Source organism: Carettochelys insculpta, chromosome 12 (genome assembly GCF_033958435.1).
Source record: "Carettochelys insculpta isolate YL-2023 chromosome 12, ASM3395843v1, whole genome shotgun sequence".
In the NCBI taxonomy this organism is placed as follows: Eukaryota; Metazoa; Chordata; order Testudines; family Carettochelyidae; genus Carettochelys; species Carettochelys insculpta.
In genome coordinates, this window is record NC_134148.1 from 7,468,446 (window position 1) to 7,486,241 (window position 17,796).

Consider the following 17,796-nt stretch of genomic DNA (forward strand, 5'->3'; position numbering starts at 1 on the left):
CTTTTTGATACCAAATCAGATTTTTAATTTCTGTTCCTCAGATGGTTTTTTTTCCCCAAGCAAATCTTTGGAGGTTTGTGCTGTGGCACTAAATGCTCAAGGAAGATCTCCTGTGGTGGGTCTACTGAGGAAACACTAGATTTTGGCAGTATTTCTAAATAGGCTGGGACTGCTGTGAAGAAATTGATCTACAGAGTACAGAATAAACAGATTTGCTTATTAGAATGTGCAGAAAGTGAGAGATTAACGTGAGGAACGGAAAAGGGACAACAGACCTGTGACAGTGGTCTACGAAGCAGAGGCTGTGGGAGGGCTATAGTGGTCTGAAAAAACCACAAAGGAGGGCCATAGGTAAGGAGAAGATCATGTAGATTAGGAGATGGGATAGGTGGCGCTTAAATCAGGTAACATAGGCCAATTACATGGAAGTCTACCAAACGATTGACAACTTCCTAATGAGTTCACAATAGCAAGTCTGGAGAATGCAGTGCCAGTGAAAGTCTTTATTTTAAAACATGACAAATCATAGTAAGGATATGACACAATCCATCAAGAAAGCCAGTGGTCAACAAAGTTTGATATGTCAACATGATATATTCTCATCTCTTTGCCTTTGGGTTCCATAAAACAATAGGGGACTGGGGGGTTTAACAGCAAGAGGAGTTGGGGTGGGATGGGAGACCTTACATTTTCTTTTTTTAGCTCAGTGCCTCTCACAAGCCTTTGAAGCAGTAGTTTGTCTTTATGATTTGCCCTAGTTTCTGTCTGATGACAAAATAGCATAGTCAGGGAACTGCATGAACTTCTGTCCCATGTCCTATAGCTGAGACACAACATGTGTTCGTCCTGAGCACAGTATACATACACCACCATCCCAATATGCCACATAGCTGTCAAAGATGCCTACGCTTCCTATGCAAATAGAGCGTTCATTAACAGGTAGAGAATATGATTGTTACCACAAGGGTGTCTCAAAGCCCTGTCAGGAGGTGATACAGCATTACAGAGGGACATTTCTCATTCTTTTTTTTTTTTTTTTTTTTTCAGTGCTGAGAAATTTGGGTCTGTGTTTTTCCATACTGGTCATAACTTTGAGGTGCTGATGGACTATGTTCGATGCAACGTTGCTAGAACAGTCGAAGAGAAAAAGCTTTCCTAAGAAGAAAACGACCACAGTCTCACTGGAAAAAGTCCAGAGTGGAGAGAAAGGCCTAAAGAAAAAGGCACCGACAATTTGTTAGCCCCCAGCAATAATCTTAGAAGGCAATGATCTGAGCGCCCCTTGCTGAGCTCTGGATGCCCACATGTGCCACTTTAAAGAATATGGTATATTTAAGGTCTTGAAGCAGATGTATCTTTTCATCAAAGCTTTTCGAGGTAAGACCCTGGCACAAATCCTCGTTGACCATTTCTTTCTGCTGTCCACCAGCCATCATCGCCTTCTGCAATGACTGTTACGATGTCTCCAGCGCCGATGTCCAGTTCATCAGCGTTCTAAAGGGAAAGACCCAACAGAGGAAGTGAAAATCTGGTTAGTGTCAGTACAAAGATTCTTCTGGGTGGTGGTCTTTCCCTAGCTCTCCTGGTGCTAAAGCTTATTCTTATTATGTATGCCCCAAGAATGATGAATCTGAACTATCAAACTTGCACTCAGCATATGGCTCCATTTTTTACTGAGCTCGTCAAACTGGGAGGGTATCAAATTTCTTCCCATCTCCTGAAGATCTCCAGAATGGAACAGAGTTGTACCCATCCTGCATTCACTCCCAGCACAGATGTGATCTTGTATCATCGGAACATCCTTTGCCAGAAGGGATGAAGGTAAGGTCTGCACTATAAACTTAGGCTATGACTATTCTGCTGAGAAGATCAACCCAGGCAGGGTTGATCTTACGAGTTTTGATTTTGCACATCTGGTAGAGACATGTGAAATCAAACTGTCTGGGGTCGGCAGTCAACTCCTGTGCTCCTCACTATTGGAGTCACCGGGAGGTCACTGGGAGAAACTCTCCTGTCAACTTTCTTCAGGGTGGACAGCCAGGTAAGTCGATTGCAGACAAGTGGATTCCAGCTGTGCAGCTGCTGTAGCTAGAATTGCTTATAGGCAATCAACTTATCTGCCTAGCATACACCAAGCCTTACGCTGGTATAATTATGTCTCTTGCGGGTGAGAAAAATCCACAGCCCTAAGCAACATCGTTATACTGACCTAACAGTGTAGACAGTGCTATGGTGACAGGCGAGTTTCTCCTGAGTCGCAGCTAATGCCGCTCACAATGGTGGATTAACTTCATGGGCAGGTAGTGCTTTATTTGCAGTGAAAGACGTGACGGACTCGCCCATCACCGCAGCAGCACCCTAACTACAGCACTATAGTGTCGCAGCAGCATGCATGTAATTCTGAAGTGTATCCATGCCCTAAATGCAATGTCTTCCTGCAGGGGGGTGACACGTGTGGGGGCATAAATGGTCACATGCCCCTCCCTAAAATGCCCAGGGGTCAGGGCAGAGCTGTAAGGGATGGGGGCGAGAGCCTTTCCTCTTCTGGGTATGCCTGGGCTGCACCAGGCAAAGACCTAGGTCAGCAACTGCTTGGGAGCATGCTTGGTAAAAACTCCCTCCTCCCGAGCCAGTTAAGACACCATGGGGAGAGCACGGGGCCCCAGGCTGGGAGTGGGAACAAGTCATATGCGGGGTCATTGGGTCATTGTTACATTTTCCCCTCATCCCAGCTCGTGCTCCATTGATGTCCATCCCACTAGTTGCCACTCACTTCCAATAATCTCAGTCTGGGATAGATTTCTCATCAGGACAATTGATCTCAGGTCACCTACTTGCAGGTGTGATTATTCAGGACACCTGCTATTCCTTCTCCCTCCCTTCCTGGCACCAGGAAACTGACTGCAAGACAGTCAATCAGCCCAATAAGGGATGCTGGCCTAATTTATGTGAGATGGGGCATCAATTCAGTAGCCAAAGAGCAGGGAAATAGAAACAGTGACATCTCAGGCCTCCAAAATTGGAATACAGTCCTTAAGCATGCAAAAGTCTACACCCAGGTTAGGAACTGTCCAGCTTTGTTAAAGGACTTTAACGATTCCCTCAAGACAAAATGCTCTGCATGCTGAATTACACTAAAATGAGCCTGAACAGGCTGAAAAGCAAATCTGTCTCCAACAAACGAAAGAGAGAGTAGAAAAAATATTTGTATTTAAAAAGCAGCTGAACACCCTGTGCTGCACAGGAAATTCCCATCAGCTGCACTGCCATAACCCAACTCTGTTTGGCTGGAGTTAGAGCAGGGATGGGCAATTATTTTTGGACAAAGTCCAAATTTCTTGGTTAAGGGATAGTTAAGCTGCAGACTCCAGATAAAACAATGACGATGATAAATAAACAGGTTTTGGGGTCTGTTCAAAAGTGTCTTGTGGTCTGGATTTGGCCCACCATCTGCTGACTGACTACGCCAAGATAGAATCTGGCTAATGGTCACCTCTGAGAAAGAGGCTCCTGAAGGGTCTTGTTTTCAGCGCAGGTCTTGTAACACAAGGACAAGAGGGCTTTCAGTGGAGCTGAAGGATGTTCAAAACTAATAATGGGAAGTATTTTTTCCAAACAACCCATAATCTGACTGTGGAACTCTTTGCCTGAGGATGTTACTAAGCCAAGAATGAGCAAAATTCAAAGTAAGCTTGGCCACGTACATGGATAGCAAGAGTATCTATCCATATTTCCTGCTAAGAGTATTGGAAGAGAGGGGTAAAGCCTCATGTAACCAATCCCTTACTAACAGAAATTAGGATGATATCTTGGGGGCAGATTATCCCACATCTGTTTACCGTGGGGCTCCTTGCCCCATACTTGGGAAATCAGATCACTGGCAGAGACCACTAGATCATCCTGGCAAGTAGGATGACTCCAATACTTCTATGTTTCATACGTAAGAGCATTAAAGGCAGTCATACCGCTAAGGGCTCTTGGGCGGCTTTGGCATTCTAATCCACAGAGAGGGGAGGCTGTCTACCTCCTTTGTAAAGCAGCCTGAAATCTACAAAGGCAAAGGTGTGGGCGGTTGGTAAACTCTTACTTTAACAAGTCGGCTGTTCTGCATTGTGACGTTACTCATGATATTGAACTTAATTAGGTCTGAAGTGCCCTAGTTTACAGTGTCTCCAAATTCAGTGAGCACGTCAACCCAAACTCCTCGCTACTTGCCCAAAGGGCCTGTGCTGGGACTGGCCCTTGGCAGGAGCAATTAACAGGACGATTAACATTGTTAACAGCAATTAACATGGAGGAAAATGCAAAGGAGGGCAAGGTCATCTGACTCCACAGGACTGCGGTGGGTGTTGTAACAGGAGCTTTCTCACTAATGTGCTTGTTTTATCTTCTCTTGGATCTGTTTAATGGAGATGGAATACTACAAGCTCACAGTGTTTCCAGCATACATGAACTGGAGCAGCACAGCAAAGCCAGATCTCAGGTAGCAGCTCCATTTATAAAGTGCCTCGGAAGGGTTGTTTAGATGAAAGCATGGATACAACTATTTGTACTACAAATTCCATACAAAACTGGAACTAAACTGAGGCAAATGCAGAAGACAGGCTGGGAGTACGTATTTGGCAAGAGATATGAACAGGAAATCAGTATGACTTATTCGAACACCCTTTTCTGCAATGGGGACAGTGTTGGAAGTCTGTTCCTGTGGAACAGACACAGGACATTAATCTGATCTTGGGATAGGATGAGGGTGGGGTCAAATGGAGAACAGCCTTTAGATAGTCTGTCAAATATTCTCTCTTCTGCTTTCAGGCCAAATGAAAGCCAGGCAAGATTTAACAACATCATGAGCTGCAACCATACTCCCCTGGGCTGTGGGCCATTAACTTTCACAAGTAAAATAGGGTCAGAATGAGCCATTACTTGAAAGAGTGATCCCACAGGAAAACCCAGGGGCTGTACAAAGTGTTGGTGCCCTTCCCTGCTGACCTGCTCCAGATTCAGTGTCTCTTGGCACTAAGCTATGTGGGGTGCAGTTTTCGGATGAGTTATGAAACAGGGTTCTGACCATTTTGTCAGTACAGATCCTGTTGTCCTCTCCAGCAAAAACAATAACGGGATTAGTCCTAATATACTGCCATTTGGAGAACACACATCCTGCTCTCCAAACGGCCACCTCATTTGTAACTGGGTATAGTATTATTCATCATTTCCTGTCCTGAATTGTTATGCAAATGTTCTGGATTCCAATCCTACATCAAGACTGGCTAGTGTGCACCTCCTGTAGAGACCTATTGGCTCACTAGAGCAGGAGTTTGCACTCCCAAATCGTAATCCTGGATCTGGGTCTTAAATAATTTCTTGCATTTTTATTGGGGTGATTTTTATACATTGTCCTGTAAAGGCAGTGGGTTAGTAACCCTCATTCGGAAAGTACAATGGTTCTGTGCTCAATGAATCTGTTCCATCCTTAAAGAGACAATGGTTGGATGGTTTGGCACCCTTCTTGAGGAAACAATGTACAACGACTTGAATGAGCTGATATACTCTGCAGTGTTACGCTGGGGGCAGGATGGTCTAGTGGCCAGAACAGAGCCCTAGGGGTCACAACTCCTGCCTACCACTGATGTGTTAGGTAACCTTGGCTAAGAAACTCTGTTCAGTCCATTTTCCTATCTGTAAAATGAAGATAATGCCTAACCCCCCCGGGGGTCTTGAGAATTAATGGGCTCTTTGAGTCAAAGGAACTATTTTAAGCCTAGTGCCTTGCAACGCATTCATTTTTTCACTCCTTTTGACTACCTGGGCGGTATAGTCGTAGAGCACTCTGTAGTCCTGTGATGGTGCAGTCACTGCTTGTTCACCCACATTAATGGACGCGTACACTCCATCCACTTTCTCATCTAGAAAAACAGGAAGAACAAAAGGTTCAGCTGCATATGAATGAAAGGAATCATTTGCAAGAGTTCACAAACACAAGGGGGTCTATTCTTCTCACCAGGCACTGGGATGTGTGCGTGCCTAGTGAAACTGTCATGGACTCTAGGTAAAGCTGAGCACAACTGTGCCAACAACACAATAAGCCAGAAACTCGCTTTCACTTGGTGCACAGTATGACTGCAGGGTAATGGTTTTCCCTGATACAATATTGTCCCAAATGGTCTGAGGAAAAATACAAAATAAGGCTGGTTTGTGGGGGGATCTGTGACTTTTCTAAGGAGAAAAATAAAATCTGTATCAATAAAGCATTATATCAATTCAATGAAAGAAAAGGTTGGTGAGACTTAGACTTGATCTACCACTAGGGATTTAAGTCGATTGCGGATAGACAATTCTAGCTACGGCAATTGTGTTGCTAGAATTGATTTATCTGCAATCGACTTATCTGGCTGTCTACACAGAGGGAAGTCGATGGGTGAGTTTCTCCCTTCGACCTCCCATACTCCTTGCAATTTCGAGGCGTACAGGGGTCGACTGCTGGCTCCAGATAGTTCGATTGCATGCATCTCCACAAGGTGCACAAAATCAAACCCTGGCAGATTGACCCTGACCGGGTTGATCTTCCCAATAGTGTAGCCATACCCCCAGTAGTAATTTAGATGGTGCCATGGTGGCAGTGTATTACTGCCTTGACCTTTCTGACTTGTTGATGTATTTAATCCACCCTGTCATAACTAAGGCGAGGACAACAGTCATTCAGTGTTATTGCAAGAATATAAATGGTCAGTGACATACCGATAATTAGGCCATATCCACACTGTTTTGGCAACCCAGTTGCCCTCCATGTTTGGAGATAATTGCATTGCTTTAGCTGCGTCTACACAAGTGCTTGCACTAGATTATCTGCCATGGCTATACCAGTATGCGGTAGCTATACCTGTATGATTTGGAAGCGTACATACAACCTAAGGATTCTTCAAGAAGAGCTTGAGCCTGCATCCCTGTGGCCATTGAGAATTTTGCCATCAGTTCAAAATCACCATCAAGCCACTCTTTCAATAGCATTTATCACTGACCTAATTCTGCTCACATTGAAGCGAATTCCCTTGCTTCATCATAATTAATGGGCATTAAGGGAAAAAAATGCAGTGTTGTAAACACAGATAAATGTCACTTTGTTGTTAAGTTAAAAATCAAACCATACAAACACTATGATTTTAGGTGTTTGCACTGTGCCAGAATTTGGAATATAAAAGGCACTTATTCCTGACATACTTTACTTTACATACTTTACATTCCGCCACAATGCTCTGCCTGCCTCATCTATCTTCCTGCTGAAGCATGAGGGAATTTCCCATGCAAATTCCCAGTGCATTCATGTGAGCAGAGAGCCCTTGCAGAGGGCTGAGAAGACAAGATCTCTGTAAGCCTTTCGGCAGTAAATCCTGATATCATTCCAAAGAGTGATGCACGAGCTCCTTGACTGGTATGACAGAAAAACAAAATTTGGCTTGGATTCTTCAGATGACTGAAAGAACAATGTAGTGGAAAGGGAAGTAGGTGAATGTAGGTAGTTAACGGTGATAGGCACAAACCTCCGAAGGCATGGTCTTTATTAGGACCAAAGCTGTGTTCTCACCTCGAGTTAACTAACTTCAAGTAAAACCCTAGAGAGCACAAGGCAGTCTGTAATTTTCACACACGTTGGTAAGTTAAGATAAACACGATACTGCCCCAGAGTTTTCATCTCTGGCTACATCTGCATTAGATCAGTGCACTGGTGGTTGAGTTCACTCAGACACACCATCTGAGCTGCAGCCTGGATTATTCTATTCCTTCCCCAAAATTCACAAACCTGGAAACCCTGGACGCCCTATCATTTCAGGTATTGGCACCCTTACCATCGGACTAGCCAGTTACATGGATTCCCTCCTCAAACCCTATGTCACCAACACTCCCAGCTATATCCGAGATACTACCGACTTCCTGAGGAAATTACAAAACATCGGAAAAGTTCCTGATAATGCCATCCTTGCCCCAATGGATGTAGAGGCTCTGTACACTAATATTCCACATAAAGACAGATTACAAGCAATCAGGAATACCATCCCTGATGCCACCACAGCCAATCTGGTGTCTGACCTCTGTAACTTTGTTCTCACACACAATTATTTCCGATTTGGGGACAATTTATACCTCCAGATTAGTGGAACTGCTATGGGCACCTGCATGGCCCCACAATATGCTAATATATTTATGGCTGACCTGGAACAATGATTCCTCAGCTCTCGTCCCCTATTACCCCTCCTCTACTTAAGATACATTTATGACATCTTTATGATTTGGACCCATGGTACAGAGACTCTAGAAGAATTCTGCAGAGACTTTAACAATCTACACCCCACCATCAACTTATGCCTCGATTACAATATGCAAGAGATACATTTCCTGGACACTACAGTACTAATCAAGGATGGCCTGATCAGTACCACACTGTACAGAAAACCTACTGATCACTATACTTACCTACATGCTTCTAGCATCCATCCTGCACACATAACTAGATCCAGATAACTAGATAGATAACAAATAACTGTTTACAGTCAAGCTCTTAGATACAATCACATTTGTGCTGATCCAACTGACAGAGACCAAAAACTACAGGATCTTTACCAAATATTCATTAACCTGAATTACCCACCAGGAGAAGTAAAAAAACAAATGGACAGGGCCAGACGAATACCCAGAGACCAGCTACTCCAAGATCGGCCCAAAAAAGCCAAGGACAGAACACCACTACTCATCACCTACAACTCCCAACTCAAACCACTGCAATGAATTATTAAAGACCTACAACCTATCCTTAATCAGGATGCCACACTCCAGAAGGCCCTGGGTGACATGCCTGTTCTCTCCTACAGACAACCTCCCAACCTTATGAGGATCCTCACAAACAGCCCCAGCCTATACCCCAGGAATACCAGTACTGGAACCTTTCCTTGTAACAAGCCCGCTGCCAACTTTGTCCACATATCTTCTCTGGAAATACCACCACTGGACCCAACCAGGTTACTCACAGAATCATGGGCACTTTCTCATGCTCCTCTACTAACATCATATATGCCATCATGTGCCAACAATGCCCAGATGCTTTGTATATTGGACAGACTTCTAACTCCCTTAGACAAAGGGTTAATGGGCACAAAACAGACATTAAAACACTCCAGATCCACAAACCAGTTAGTCAACATTTTAATGGAATGGCGCATTCTATTAATGACCTAAAGGTATGTGTGTTACTGAAAAAAAACTATATTCAAATTCGCCACATTAACACGTGGTTTAAACCAGGATGGGAACTTTCTGAGTCACTGTAGGGGCTCGTCTGCATACTTGGCTTAATCTAATTCTTGACCCCCCGCTCCGACCCCTCCATTCTCTGATTTTCTCACCTTGATCATTTTTTTCTGATTTGTCCTCCGTGATTACTGTTTTTGGTTCTCTGTGCCTTAAATACTGAGTCTGTTCTGGTACGGCTATGGTCTGAAGAAGTGGGTCTGTCCCATGAAAGCTCACCTAATAAACTATTTTCCTAGTTTTTAAAGTGCTACTTGACTGCTTTTTGTTGTGGTTGAGTTAGAGGGCCTAGTGGATGTGCCAAATTGGCTGTATATCACACTCTACCCCGACACAAAAAGTAAATTAACCTACATCAGTTGTACATCAGTTCCAGCTATATTACTTACATGGTTGGAGTTGCACATATTAGGCTGACTTTACTGCAGTAGAGTAGATCGACCCTCAGACAACTAACTAGTGTGAAATCTACAAATCGCCGTAAGGTAGGATTTTACCTTACATTAATTACCACGTGATCACAAACGTGTGCTAAGAACTCATGCTTTTTTAGAGTGAAGACTCTCACCCAAAGAATCTCAGGCACACCTGGGCAAACTGTAAGAAGAAGGTAGGTGTGAAATCCTCATTACATTGCCGTGCATACCTGAAGCTGAGGGGCATGCTTCTGCTGTCACAGAAGTCCATGCTAAAACACCTGCTGGCTGCAGGACTTGGCCTCAGCTCACCAAAAGAGACACTTCCTGTCACTGGATGTGACTATGGGGTTCCTACAGATCTGTTCATAGCATTTGGTCCCAAGAGTGTAAAAAGAAGCATCTCATTTTACAATGACCCTGCTCTGATCCTTCAACAAAGTCACAATCCACACTTGGTGCCATCAGAATTTACAATCCTGGGACCAATTATGCAAATAATTCATTATCCAATAGTGGCCTTGATAAATAGCATGATCTAAATTGGCAAAAAGGAGAAGTTAATGTAATGCAGATGCACAAACAGCTGAGAACAGATCAGGCAGGCATTAAGTGTTCATACAGCACCATATATACCTGCAGGACCCAATCCTGGGAGGCACCAAATGCCTTCAGTTCCTATCCAAGCAGATGTTGTGAAGGAAACTGATTCCACCAATGCTTTTTTCATGAGGGGGAAATCAGATTTAACCTCTTGGCTTGTTCAACCCAATAAAAATGTTACGATCAGCCATTTCCTGCGCTGTCAAAATATTGTGCTTTGGTGCCCTCTAATGATGTGTGATTTGGTAATGCAACAAAACAACTGAGGATACCCTTGTTCACAGGGACAGCAGAATGGGCCAATGGAAGGCTTGAGAAGCATTCCCCAGGCTCTACATAAGATGAGAAAATACCGTGTTTCTGGACTTCGAGAACTTAGAATTTAACCTTCACACATCCAGAGGAAGGTTTACAAACAGCACGTTAGCCTCTCTGGTGAGGAAAGTTGCTTGCCACATGTCTGTGCTGTGCTGGGTGCTAGTGTCTAGATTATGATCTAATAACTAATGTGTTAATATTTTATTATACAGTTTACTTTCTGTGCAGCATGGAGGAAAATGATTAAGAGGACCAAATACATCTTTTGATTTATGTTGAGTAAAAACATACCAATGGGAGGGGCTGTGGGAATGATGCGTTCGCTGGAGGTTTTGCTATTTCCATGTAACAATCCAGAGAATCTGTAGGGGAAAAAAAAAAAGGACAGCGATGGACTGTACAAGATTAGTTCCTCAAAATTCCTGAGTTCTAGTCCCCTACTGTATAATTTTCCTTGCTTTTGTCACCAATTCTTGTGGCCAAGTGTTTTCGCTGGCAATTCATTTCTGTTTTGCACAAGAGCAACATATACACTTACTTTCATTTAAAAAAAACCCTGGTGAACTAGCAAGTCTTTTCAAGTTTGCCAGTCACTAAACTGTACACAAAATAAACCATGTTCTTACATTATAAATGCATTATTTTGTTATAGTTTTATTTTACAGACAGATAAAAAGCCAAAGAGACACAGGAAGGAAAGTTTAAATTATCCCATCACGACAACATGATGAATCTGTTGACTGGTCAATTGCAAGGGATGACTCTCCCACTCACACCTTTTCTGCTCGTGAATAATGCATTTTAATGTACAAAATGGTGGCTGTGGAAATGTTTAAGAATATATTACTCTTGTCTAAAAGCAACTATTTTAAAATATAGCCAAACTATTTATATTTTTCTCCCTGGATGTTTCCACAACCAGCCTAAATTATATTGGTAGAAGCTCTCACACTGTCTTTGGGATCCCTTATGTCAAGTAAAACTTCCCCTTGGACACCTATAACTGCTGAGTGTGAAGGTGACAAACTAGGCCAGTTCTGGCAAGGAACACTCTCTGGCAGTAGCTACCCTTGTGATCTCTGCCTCCATTGGGACTGACACCAATGAAGGCCTGGGCAAACTCCTTACATCGGACACTCTGGTCTTCATCACAGAGACAATACTTCATCTTGAAGTGCTGGACACTGTTCTTGACAGTGGTCCTCCAGGTTACCTGATTCTCCACTTGTCCCTCCAGGTGTCAGCATCGGTGTCACACTTTACCAACGTGTTCTTAAGGACTTCAGTGGAACACTTCCATTGCCCACTATGAAACCTCACCCAAGTTCTCAGCTGAGTGTAGAGAAACTGTTTAACCAAACGTGTCATCAGGGATCCTGATCATGTAACCAGACTATTGTAGCTGCCTATGGGCAATTGTTGCCTTAGTGCTACAAGAATCAGCCTCTGCAAGGACACTAATGTTGGTCCATCTGTCCTGCCATGTGATGCCCAATATCCTCCTCAGGTAACTTTGGTGGAATTTTCCCAGATCTTTTACATGATGGCTATAGAGAGTCCAAGCTTCAGCTCCACATAGCAATGTTGGGATGAGCACTCCACTGTAGACATCTATCTTGGTATGTGTCTTGATGTCATGGCCATCAAAGACTCACCCTCAGAAACCTCCATAAGCCACAATGGCACTGGAAATTTGGTGGTAGATTTAATTGTCAATGTCATTGTTATTGGACAGACAGCTTCCCAGATAGGGGAGCTGTTGACTTTTTCCAGCACTTGGTCATCCGCCGTGATGATTGGTTCAGGTAACGGTATGACGAGTATTGGGTGAAAGAACTTTGGTCTTTCATGTATTGAGATTCAGCCCCAACCTGCAGTAGGCTGTGGCAAAAATGTCAACAATTGTTTGGAGACCATCTTACGAGGTAGCATTGACCTTGGCATCATCAGCGTATTGGAGTTCTAGCACTGATATTGTTGTGGTCTTGGTCTTGGATCTGAAGCGGCCCAAACTGAAGAGGCTACCCTCCATCCTGTAGGTTCCTTCACCTCCACTTGGAAGGTCATCTCCAATAACCTGGGGCATGGCTGCCAGGAAGATACTAAATAGCATCGGTGCTATCACTTCAGTTCTTAGGTCAATTGTTTCAGTTATGTCACAAAGCGGCTTCTGACGAGGACGAGGAATGACTGACATGATCTTTCCTGCCTGCCTGATGCAAGAGAAGTGTTGGGAGCAACGTCAGCCTCTGAATATGGCATTCTTCAATTTGACTAAAGCGTTTGACTCCATCAACTGCCAGGCCCTCTGGAAGATCCTGCAACAATTTGGCTGTCTGCCAAAATTCATCAGCATCATATGCCTCTTACAAGACAATGGGCAGGCTGTGATACTCAACAATGGTGGTGTAACTGGTATAAGCACTCTTCTGCCATTACAACTGGGTCCACATTACTTTCATTACTATAAACATTCCTGCACAAGTCCAAACCCTAAATAACAAGACTACACCACTAAAACTTTTAAGCACACAGTAGGCTTAAAGTTATTTGCTAATCCTCTGCCTCGTATAGTGCACTATGGTTTACCACAGTTGGTGTTACTAGAAAAGGCAACTCTGTCCCCCTGTCCACCACAGAAGTCATCTTTGTTGCTCTATGCCATGACCCTCTCACAAAGCACAATACTGTGCTCCACTTCAGTGTCTTTTAAAGTTGTCCCTCCCGCTTCTCACTTATAACACTGTGACTAGCTAATCTTGTCCTACTTTTAATTCTGCTAAATTATTTATTGGTCTATCTGTATGATATCAATACATATCACATCTGCCTTTCACCACAATCAAGGAGGACATAACTTTCAAGACCCTGATTACACACACACAGGTGACAAAGCAGACGTCACCTTTGACACAGAAAAGCATTGCTACAAATAAACAAATTTTAATACTCACCTTTTCATCATTCCACAAGACTGGGTTGGGCTGTTGCTACATCTAGGAGATTCTCTGGCATAATAATTCTCATATCCTATTGGAACTGTGATGGGATAATGTAAGCAAAAATATGTAAATAGGCAGAATGGATCCATTTCACCCCGTACCAGCAACTAATTTACTTCCATATCATGGTGGTTAGAGTCTTCTCTGGCAGGAGAGGTTAGTGGAATTTTGCCATGTAACCATCCTCTACTTTAATACATAGGTGCAGCCCTAGAGCTCACTTAGGGCTGGTCTACATTAGAAAAGAAATTCAGCCTATGGCTGAATCTATATTTACGGGGAAATCAATGCGCTGCGGTCAATCTTTCAGAGTTCAACTTTGCATGTCTGGTATAGACATGACAAAATCACTCTCTCTGGTCTTGGCCGTTGACCCCTGTAAGCCACGCTATCGTGTAGCATAAGTGACGTGGGCATGAGACTAAAGAGACCTGGACTACACTAGGGAAGAAGGTTGATTCTTATACATTGATTCTAGTTACAATTGAATATCTGAAATCGACTTTCTTCCCTAGTGTAGATCTAGCCTAAGATATGAAACTCCAGCTACGAGAATTGCATAGCTGGAGTTGACCTACTTTTGTACGAATTTCTGGTGTGGCCTCACTGTGGGAAGTCAATAAGAGAAATTCTTATGTTGAAAGGTGTCCCTCTGTCACCCCAGTAAACTGTTACCTCACAAGACTTCACTTCCACAACTCACCTCAGAGTAATAGTTTGAAGAGAGAATGTTTAGTTTTTCACCAGAGAAGTCAGCATCTCTGTGCTGAGGCTACCTCTGGTTCTCTTATACAGAACAATGCACATGGCTGCCTCTTTCTCTTGCCCTTTAAATACTACAGCTCACAGGCCAGCCACTTGCCATGAACAATGCTGAGAAGTCAACAGCCACAACTGAGGGTGACAAGTCACACTCATGCTGAGAAACTGCTGACAGGTAAAGGTAAAGAAATGTGCCTCTGCGCCTGTCTGTGTTGCTCTTCTTTATAATGTTTTAAGGAGTTCTGAACACTTTTCTTTCTGTTTCTTATTTTAGAAATATAGGCTTCATTTAGCCTGTTTTTCCCAGAAGACTGCTGCCTGCTGGAGAACTGGGAAGCTGATTTATCACAGATACTAACACCAGTCAGACCTAACTGAGAGGGGAAGCTTAATTGTACTCCAGGCTTGCCTTCACATAAAAGTTGCAACAGTTTCACCAGTATACTTAAAGTGGTACACCACTCTCCTTGGAATCTGTACCGTGCCTGGCACGATGGAATCCTGGTGCATGACCAGAGCCCCAGGTGCTATGATAATATAAATATCAATGGTTCTGGCATGGCTATAAATATCAATGGTTCTGGCATGGCCACAGTTATAGTAGCGTAAATCTACCACGATAGCTTGTTTCTGTACAGGAAAGAGAGTATACTACAGTAGAACCTCAGAGCTACCAACACCTTGTACTATAGGTCATCTGTCACTCTGAAGTGTTCATGACTCTGCCACAAAGTTAAGGTTGCTCTTCCAAAAGTTTACAACTCAATACTGACTTAATACAGTTTTGAAACCTTCCTTATTTTTTTCAGTCATTTACTTTAAACACTCTACTGTGCTGTATTTGGTTGTTCTGTTTTTGGCTCTGCCAGGGACAATGCATGAGGAGGGAGGGGAGGAGAAACCTAACTCCCCCGCCCCAAATGCCATGGACAGGATCCTGTGGGTAGTCCAGGGGATGAGAGGGGAGGAGGAGGTTCTGGCACCCACAGCAGTGGTCTCCCCTACTTTCACTGGCAGGGGGAAGTGCAGCAATGCAGGTCTGCTCCACAGGCTCCTGGCCACATCACTCAGGGGAAAGGCAGGACTTCCCCCACCACCTGCACTCATTGGTGCTGCTTTCCCAGCCCCCACTGCTGCTGGTGAGTGTGGGGAGACAACCCCTGCTGCAGGTGCCAGACTCCCTCTAGTCCCTTGAGTGGTGGTGCTGGGGAGGGGGCTGCAGAAAAGAGGAGAGGTGGGGTGGGAGAAGAACGAGGATGCTCCTAACTCCGAGGCTCTACTGGATAGCGATATAACTGCCCCCATGCCAGCGATTTCCCCAGTATAACCATTTATTGGTCAGAAATCACACTCCTGACTGACATTTGCAAAGGGAGCTGCTCATGAGCTGGAGGCTTAAGGACAAGGCAGAGTGCAGAATTGTTCCACTGCACAATTACTGCCAGTTCACCTGGCTCCACCCCATGTCTCATCACCAAAGTCCTGACCCAACTCTTGTTGAGATCAATGGCAAGAGTGCAGTAGATGCTGGCGGGTCAGCCGGCCTGAGCTGTAGGACTGTTTCTATGTTCTGGCTCTCTTCAGCTGAGGAAATCTGCCCAATGTTCTCAATGGCAGGATTTAGTGATGTACACATTCAAAGCCTTCTATTAACAGCAGCTATTTAAGCTGCTTACTTTCCCTCTGCGTTCACCGAGTATTATCCCCATTTGACAGAGGGGAGAAAATAAGGAACGGGAATGTCAGTGATTTCCAAAGGCCACAGTGGGAGAGGGTAGCATTTCTGTCATGTGGGCTCATTGGTAACCAGGCCAAAAGAGGTGCTGAGGTTAATTACCTGGTGGTTCTCTTCCTGTCATTTTACTCTGAATGAAGTAACCCATGTCTGATTCTACATCACAATTCTCCAGGCTCACCCGAACCTCTTCATACATCTATGGAACAGAAAACAAGGCTTTTAAGTCCTGGTTTTTAATCCCCTGCTAGTATTTCTCTCCATCTTGGAGGGACACTGTCTACTTGAATCATGTTGGGTATATAAACACATTTGTTTACCTAGGCCATTCTTTACCTTAGAATACAAGGAAGGAGGAGTCCAGGTTTACAAGATTTAAAAACTGCCGAACCCTGGTACCAAAGCTGTCCCATCCGTAAGATGAATCAGGGCAGCCACCCCAGAACCTGTGCTTTTGGGGGTGCCACCCCAACTGTACCATAGATGGGAGGGACCCGGGGTATTAAAGGGTCTGGTTGTATGAGTGGCACCCTGCTGTCCTCCTCACCCACTGCTACTCAGCAGTGGGAGGAAACAGAATGCCCCACCCTAAGGCGCTGTGCTTTCCATCACTATGGAGAAGTGAGGCACAGCAGGCCAGGAGGGTGTGGCCACCACCAGACCAGGTCTCATAATCCACTGGGCCATGCTGCTCAGGAGAGAGCGTAAGAGGGGGCAGAAGCTGGGGGAATCAGGTCAGAGGAAGGGGCCTGCAGCAGATGGGGGTTGCCCCCTGCCCTGAACCTGGAGCACTGGGAGAGGATTGCTCTGGGCTCTGTGTATCCCTCAGGATGGCACCACCCTTGTATTAAAGGGTTCTTTTAATCCCATGGAAAAAGACACAACAAGAACCAATGGGCTGGAAGCTAAAGCCTGACACACAAACAAGAAAGAAGATACATGGCTTTAGAACAAATCACCAAGGGAAGTGGTAGAATTTCCAGCTCCTGAAGTCTCCAGATCAAGGCTGGTTGCCCTTCTGGAAGGAATGCTAGAGCTCAGCCACTTGTGTTGACTAAGTACAGGGGGAACAGAGCCGGTGGTAGACAGGGATCAGACTAGATGATCTCATACTCCCTTCTGGCCTTTAACTCTACTAATCAGTTTCCGAGATTGCTATTTTCAGAGGCATCACTGAACAATTTTTGGCCCTGTGCTAGGAGACCTAGGCCCTGTATAGAGAATCAGGTCCCTCCATACAACAGCTGAAGTCAGCTTTGCGTCTGTGCAAACTTCTGCAGGATTGCTTCCACGTGGGTGGGGGATTACCATTTTTTCTCACACACACATGCTCTTCAGAAATTGTATAATGTAAAAACATTTCCAGGGGACATGCCCAAAATTTTGCACCCAAAGAACTCATGGGAGCATGGGAATAGGAGAGAGTGGATGGTTCACACAGATGTGAAGATTTGAAGTATTAAAATGGAAATAGTCAATTTTTCCCCATGGAAAAGAATAAGAAGGAATCCTTCTTCAACACTGACCTGGAGGTTTGAGATTCTGCCACATAGCTGGGAGCAAGGGGACAGAAGCTTGCTGGAAACGAATTTGCTACAGAAAGCCTAAATATTCACTTTTACTTCAGCGGGGAAGGCAAAGCTGGCTCTTGCTTTCTTGCCCC

At 44.3% G+C, this 17,796-nt stretch overlaps 1 protein-coding gene across 1 annotated transcript in view; it reads right to left on the reverse strand.

Moving 5' to 3' along the window:
- Nucleotides 1-494: 494 nt before the first annotated feature.
- Nucleotides 495-17,796, reverse strand: part of PSTPIP1 (proline-serine-threonine phosphatase interacting protein 1) — a 127,652-nt gene continuing 110,350 nt past the window's right edge. The window contains exons 11-15 of the mRNA XM_075006796.1: nucleotides 16,236-16,332; nucleotides 13,589-13,673; nucleotides 10,926-10,996; nucleotides 5,803-5,903; nucleotides 495-1,494 (exon numbers count right to left, since the gene is read on the reverse strand). Coding sequence (XP_074862897.1) covers nucleotides 1,363-1,494; nucleotides 5,803-5,903; nucleotides 10,926-10,996; nucleotides 13,589-13,673; nucleotides 16,236-16,332 — 486 coding nt within the window. The 3' untranslated portion in view covers nucleotides 495-1,362. The remainder of the gene's footprint in view (nucleotides 1,495-5,802; nucleotides 5,904-10,925; nucleotides 10,997-13,588; nucleotides 13,674-16,235; nucleotides 16,333-17,796) is intronic.